The sequence below is a fragment of the Cervus canadensis genome, chromosome 15 (assembly GCF_019320065.1).
Source record: "Cervus canadensis isolate Bull #8, Minnesota chromosome 15, ASM1932006v1, whole genome shotgun sequence".
In the NCBI taxonomy this organism is placed as follows: Eukaryota; Metazoa; Chordata; class Mammalia; order Artiodactyla; family Cervidae; genus Cervus; species Cervus canadensis.
In genome coordinates, this window is record NC_057400.1 from 55136284 (window position 1) to 55142503 (window position 6220).

Genomic DNA, 6220 nt, shown 5'->3' on the forward strand with positions numbered 1-6220 from the left:
GAGGCGAGACTGCGTCTCTTCCCATCTCGGCTTCGTGGCTTTGTCCTTCCCGGGACCGCGGCCACAGCCCCACCATCCTTGTCCCCTGCACGCAGCAAACACTCTCTACACCCGCGGCCGCCCGCACTCTCCATCCGCCGCCCTCTAGGCCTTCTTCTCTGACCTCCATTCTTCCGCTCTCCTCGGATAGGGCCCCTAACAAGCTCAGGCTAAGAGAAAAACTGCTACCTCCTCTCACCCTCGTTTAAAGAAAATAAAAGAAAGGATGGAAGAAACACAGCAGCAGCGGGAACCACGCGGTGGACTTCCCTCCCGCACACAGCACCAGCACACACCATTCCCTACTCTCTTTGTTGTGGTTTTCCATTGCCTTTGGCCACGTGGCTCAGACGAGAAACTAGGCCTGACGGCTTCAGCCTGGGCCCGAGACCACAGCGGACTGGTTTCGGGGACGAGGAGATTGTCTTGGGGAGACCAAGAGCTCGGGACAGAGGCAGGAAGCGGGGTCTGGGCGACGGGAAACATACTTAAAAGGAGGGGAGGCGGCAGGGTAGCAAATACAAAAATAGAAATAATTTGAGGGGACGCACGCCGGGCTTTCGAGCTGGCTCTTTCCCCCCAACTCGGGGCAAGTTCCCTGCGGCCTCCCGCGCCGGGGCGCCCCCTGGCGAGAGCCTCAGCAGCAGGCGGAGCGCAGAGGGCACGTGGGCGCAAAGGGGTCATGGGGGGCGCTCAGGGGACTCCCGGGGCACACTCGGAACGTCGGGCGCAGCCCCCTGGCGGCGGCGACGTAGTTATCTGGTGAGCGGCGCCTCGTCCCTCTGGTCCGGAGGGCTCACGGCGGTCTTGCTTAGCACGGCAGCTGAGTAGGGCAGAAAGCCGCTCTCAGAGCGCGGCGCCGCGGCGCTGCAGCCGAAGTCCGAGCCCCCGGCGGCCCCTGCGCTGCCGCCGCCACCCCCGCCGCCCCCGCCGCCACCCCGGGAGCCCAGAGCGGCGGCGGCGGCGGCGGCGGCCGATTGACTGCTGTGGCAACTGAGGCACGAGCAGGGTGCGGAACCGCCGCTGGGGGGCGCCCCGGCCGCCGCGGCCGAAGAGGCCGCGGCCGCCGCCGCTGCAGCCGCCGCCGCGGCCGAAGCCGCGCTGTTGAGCCCGGCGGCAGCCGCGGGCGTCTGGTAGAGGCCCGGGTGGCGGAAACTGCACAGCAGCTCGGGCCGCGAGTAGGGGTGCGAGAGGGCGCGGAAGGTGTCCAGCGGGCGGATGGAAGTGGCGAAGGGCGATGAGGCCGCGGCGGCCGCTCCGGAGGCCGCAGCCGCCGCGGCCGCGGCCGTGACACCCACGTGCGGGTAGTAGTGCAGCGGCACGTGCGAGTGGAAGGGGTAGGGAAGGCTTCCGGTGGCGGCCGCGTGCGTCATCATGTAGGTGTAGAAGCTGGGGTCGGCCGGGTGCGGCCACGACATTGCCAGACGCTGCCGCTTGTCCTTCATGCGCCGGTTCTGGAACCATACCTGCGGGGAGAGCCGCGCCGCGGCCCGAGTTAGGAGCGCCCGGAGGCCCCAACCCCCGCCCCGGGCCTTCCCGCCCCTCCCAGACCTCCGAATGGCCTGGCCTACGCCCCTCCGACCAGGCCCAGTCCTCTCTTCCAGCTGAGGCAGTGTGAGCGGCAGTGTGAAGCGCCGTAGGTACACTCTCCTCAGCGAAAATAATCTTCCCTGTGTCCGATTGCTGCGGCCCCTGGGGCTTCTATTCCCTTGCTTTAGACTGCGCTTCCTCGTCCCAACCCAACCTTTCCTCTCTTTCTCCCCACCCACCGGTTGCCCGGCCTCGCTGAGCACCCGTCTCTCAATCCCAGGATTTGCACGAGGATTCTAGGGCTCCTTTGAAGAGAAGCTGCCGCCGCAGCTTTTGTAAAAAGTCGCCGCGTGAGGTCTTGAGTCCTCCGAGCTGTGAGGAATTGTCCCGAGGGGCATGGGTCCGGTTCTGATATTGAAGGGATGGTTTTGTTGGAATCATTTGCTTCAAATGAGTGGCGGGAACAACATCCTCTTAAACTGGGAAGGGGACTTTTCTACCCCTCCCAACACAGTATCTAATGAAGACATCATTCGTCACAACTCTAAATTAAAGAAAGCCCGACCAAACCGAAGAGAGACTTTCACACTCCTCCCCTATCACATGGAATTTCCTCTTTTCTTTTTTTTTTAGAATGCCAGATCCTCCTTGAAGAGTTCACCAAGTCGCCAAACCTCCCGGCTATCTTTCTTGGACGTAAAATAAAATTAATCACCTAAAGATATATTAATAAAGACAATTTCGTTGCTTTCCCCAGGAGGTTGCTTTCTTTCCCGTTGCCCAGGAGAAAAATGTTTAGAAAACTATTTCTCAACCCAATCGATTTTTTAAATACACTATCCTTTCTCCTTGTAACGATTTATGTGAAAAATAAACCTCCAAGATCAAGAGCAATTGAAAAGTTTCACCTCTGGTTCGTGCCAGAGGAACAAAGACCAGCTGGCTTTGCCGCCGAGGGGAAAGTGGAGCCGTGGAGAAGGGTTAGGGGCACCTAGGCACGCGCTGGGCGGAAGCGAGCGTTTGCGGCATGGGCTGCGCCATTCAGGGCCCTTCCCAGGTCAGCCAGACCGGCTAATCCTTTGGATACGGCTACTGAGAAATAAATATGCCAATTCCTTTGGTGACTCTCCCCGCGGGTTTTCAGGCCCTCAGCTAAACCTAGTCGCCCAAAAAGGAGAAATAAAAATCAACCTAGACACCCGGGGGAGGCTAGAACAGGCGCGTGCTGGAATCAATACCTTGATAGTGGTTTCGGGAAGGTTGAGTGCAGCGGCCAGCTCGCACCGGCGTGGCCGCGACACATAGTTCTCCCGGTAGAACTCCTTCTCCAGGCGCGCGATCTGTTCGCGGGTGAACGCCGTGCGGTAGCGCCGCACCTGATCCGCGCCAGAGCCGGAGCCGCCCAGCGCCGCGCCCCCGCCGCTGCCGCCGCCGCCTCCATGCAGGCTGCCGAGGCCGGAGCCTGTCGCAGACGTCGTGGTGCTCGCGGCTGAGCCGCTCTCTGCGAACCCTGGCAAACAAACGGCCGGCAGCGCATGAGTCACTGTAGGACCGAGATCTCCGCGCTGAGGCTGCACGCGGATGGGGGAAGCCGCGAGAGGAGGGCGAGGCGCTGCCTAAATTGATGGGGTCTGTCATGTTTACAAATTGCTGCCGTTAATGGAATCAATAAAGTTTGGGGAGCCCTTCATAACCAAATAATAGGAACTCAATTAAGGACGGTAGTTTTGTTTTAATAATTGGAAATTTTCAACTCAGGAGGAAAACTGGCCAAGGGAAAAAGCCTACATCTAAACTCAGTTTGGGAAGCTCTGGATTTTCCTTGATCTGGAGACCGCAGGGCAGCTTTCTGTCGGCCTCTAACCTTCCTTTGACTGGCTTTGGAATTTTGTTTTAAAATATTTCAAGATTCGAAAGACAGCAACAGCTCAAACCGGAACCATTGAGGGGTGAACTCTACTTTTCAACTTTCTCCCGCTGACCCAACAGGGTCTCCCACAGGCGCCCAGCAAGGCTCCCTTGACTTATTTAGAATACTTCCTCCGCTCGGCCTCGGGATTCAGAGGCCGCGGAGTTCAGAGTAGCTGCCCAGGGCACCCTTCCCCCGGACAGACTCAGTGGATGGCTCGGGGTCGATCGGGTCGCACGGGCGTTTAGACCCGCAAGCGGGAAACGTTTTCTCCGACTTAGGAGCGAGGGCAGGCCGTAGGCCTGCGTCTCTCTGGGAGGCTCAAGGAGCAGAGCCGGAGGGCACGGTCCCACGCCTGCGTCCCGCCCCCGCCCGAACCAGCTGGGTGCAGCTCGCTGCAGAGGGTCGGAGAGGGGCAAAGGCACCACGAAGGGCCGGCAGGGCAGCGAAGGAACAGAAAGAATGGGACTGGAGAGCGCGGCGCGTGCAGCGCGATTACCTTTGCCATTGTTTTCCTTGAGCGGAACCGCTCCGAGGCCGCCGGGGGAGCGCAGCGCCGAGCAGCCCACCTCCACGTCGCTGCTCATGTCTGCCTCGGCGGCCGCCTCTGAATAATGACCCGGCTTTTTTCGGCCCTCCGCGGCGGACGCGATTTCGGAGGAGACGGTGCTTTCGCTGCTCGGGTGCTGCAGGTTGAACAAAGTGTCTATTTCGAATTTGCCCTTGGCAGGGAGGTCTCCCAAAGCGCTGTGCAGGGGGGCGGACGGCAGGCGCGGGCTGAGGCGAGCCGGGTGCTGCGAATTTTCCAGGGCCTCGAGCACAGCATTGCCAGCCGAGTCGGACAAATTGGAGAATCTCTTGCCGGTCGTAGGGCTGTGCAGCCCTCTCTCCATGAGAATCATCTCTTTTCTTATTCTTTCCATCATCTCAGCCTTCTAAAAAATGTCACAGTGGCCCGGCTGTCCCGTCCTAATGATGGGCTGCGCCGAGGGCTAATTCTCATTCAGCCCCAGCGAGCGCCTCTAAATATTATTATCTCTTTTGGAGGGAGGCGGAAAAATTGTGGGATGCCAGAGCGAGGGAATGACTGGTCAAAATGACCCATACATCCTTCCGAGCCCGAGATGTCATTCATCAAAAAGTAGCGCTCGCTCGTCATTAAGGTACGAATGACGCTGTTCGAATGATCATTTATTGTAACAGGTTTATAAGCAAATAAATACACGTTCCTGTCAGTGGGTAATGAAGGCGGCTTCAGAGCAGACAAATAGATCCAGGTAGGAGGCGAGAAGAGACAAGAAGTGAGGAGGAAGTCTCCGGTCCTTTGCCCGCTCAGAGCCGGTTCTGCTCGCCCGGGGGTTTGGCCTCGGGGGTGAAATTGACAGTCTGATTAATAGAGCGCGCCGCGGCACATTTCCCCCTTCATTTAGGGGCATCATTACGCTCTCAGTTTGCTGGGTTGCCCCTTAGGTCCTAATCATGCAGCGCCTTCCTCATTTTTCCTCGGACATAGATACGTGTTAAATAATAGATAATGCTTTGATTTTCCAGAGTAGATCTCGTCGGGAAGTGGGTTGATTTTTTTTTTTTTACATTTACAAGCGGGAGGGGGGGACAAGGGGGAGGATGTTGGAAGAGTTGCGTAAGGAGAAGACCTTGCGCTCCTGTCTGGATTACTTATCTTTAGAATTTCAGAACCAAATATGTGTTTTATTTAACAAATAGGACGCCGAGTTCTCTCCCTCCCCACTTCTTCACCTCAGCCTGGCTGCTCTCCTCCCACCCCAGGAGGGAGAGAGAGAGAGAGAGAGAATCTCCTAGAGTTTTGAAAGCACTTCAGTGCTACGTGGCTGGGGAGGTGCGTTGGGCCCGCGCCTCCAAACGGAAATCATTAGGTCCTCTCTGATTTTTTAACACCGTTTGCAGAGTGAGTTCTGAACTTGAAGTCCCGGGTTTTTCACTTTTATAATCCTGCTGATGGATAGGCTTCTCGCCTACGCATTTTCCCTGGGGGAAATGAACTCGGCTGGACGATTTCATAGCAGAATTCTACAGCTAACTTTAAACACAGTCGCAATTTACAGCGCCATATGGGCGGCCCCAATTCCACTTTTACGTTGCCAGCTTTCCCCCAACCCCTTCTCACATCGAATTATTTGTGGCAGAGTCGCTGGATTTCGAGGTCAAAGATGAGAAAAAACAGACTTGGTTCCCTTCCCTACCAGCCTCCTGCCCTCTCTTTCCCACTGTGCCCTTCTTCCTTCTCGCCTTCCTCCCTTCTCCCGCCCCAGCCCCTTACCTGTGGCCTCGGATAATCTCTGCGCTGGGTCTGCGCGCGAAAAATCGCGGACTAGCCTTGCCGCTGCTCCTCCCGACCTGAGCTTGGCGGCTGAGCCTCTTGGTGATAACTTTGATGGTCATAATGACGCTGGAGGCAACCATTTTAACGAAGATCAATCTTCACTCAAGGCCGTTGCGCGTCTCCTCCCTCGCTTGCGCGCCACGGTGCTCGGACCCCCAACTAGTGTGCGAGTCCATCTACCAGCTGCGCAGGGGGAGAGGTCCACGACCGCAGGCAGGAACAAGGGCGGACAGAGACTAGACCGGGAGGTCGGCCTGCGAGCTTCCAAAGAGGCGGAGAGACCCTGGCAATCTGGGCGCTAGTCTCGGGTCCTGCATCCCCGCCTCACCGCCAACCCAGACCCCAACCCAGACCCCCCCCCTTTCCTCCCTGCCGCCACA

The 6220-nt window shown here is 58.1% G+C and overlaps 1 protein-coding gene across 1 annotated transcript in view; it reads right to left on the minus strand.

The window, feature by feature from the left end:
• Nucleotides 1-4590, minus strand: part of EVX2 (even-skipped homeobox 2) — a 6458-nt gene extending 1868 nt beyond the window's left edge. Inside the window, exons 1-3 of the mRNA XM_043488367.1 lie at nucleotides 3978-4590; nucleotides 2808-3079; nucleotides 1-1505 (exon numbers count right to left, since the gene is read on the minus strand). The exon at nucleotides 1-1505 is cut by the window's left edge and continues 1868 nt beyond it. Coding sequence (XP_043344302.1) covers nucleotides 795-1505; nucleotides 2808-3079; nucleotides 3978-4404 — 1410 coding nt within the window. The 5' untranslated portion in view covers nucleotides 4405-4590 and the 3' untranslated portion in view covers nucleotides 1-794. The remainder of the gene's footprint in view (nucleotides 1506-2807; nucleotides 3080-3977) is intronic.
• Between the last annotated feature and the right edge of the window lie 1630 nt (nucleotides 4591-6220).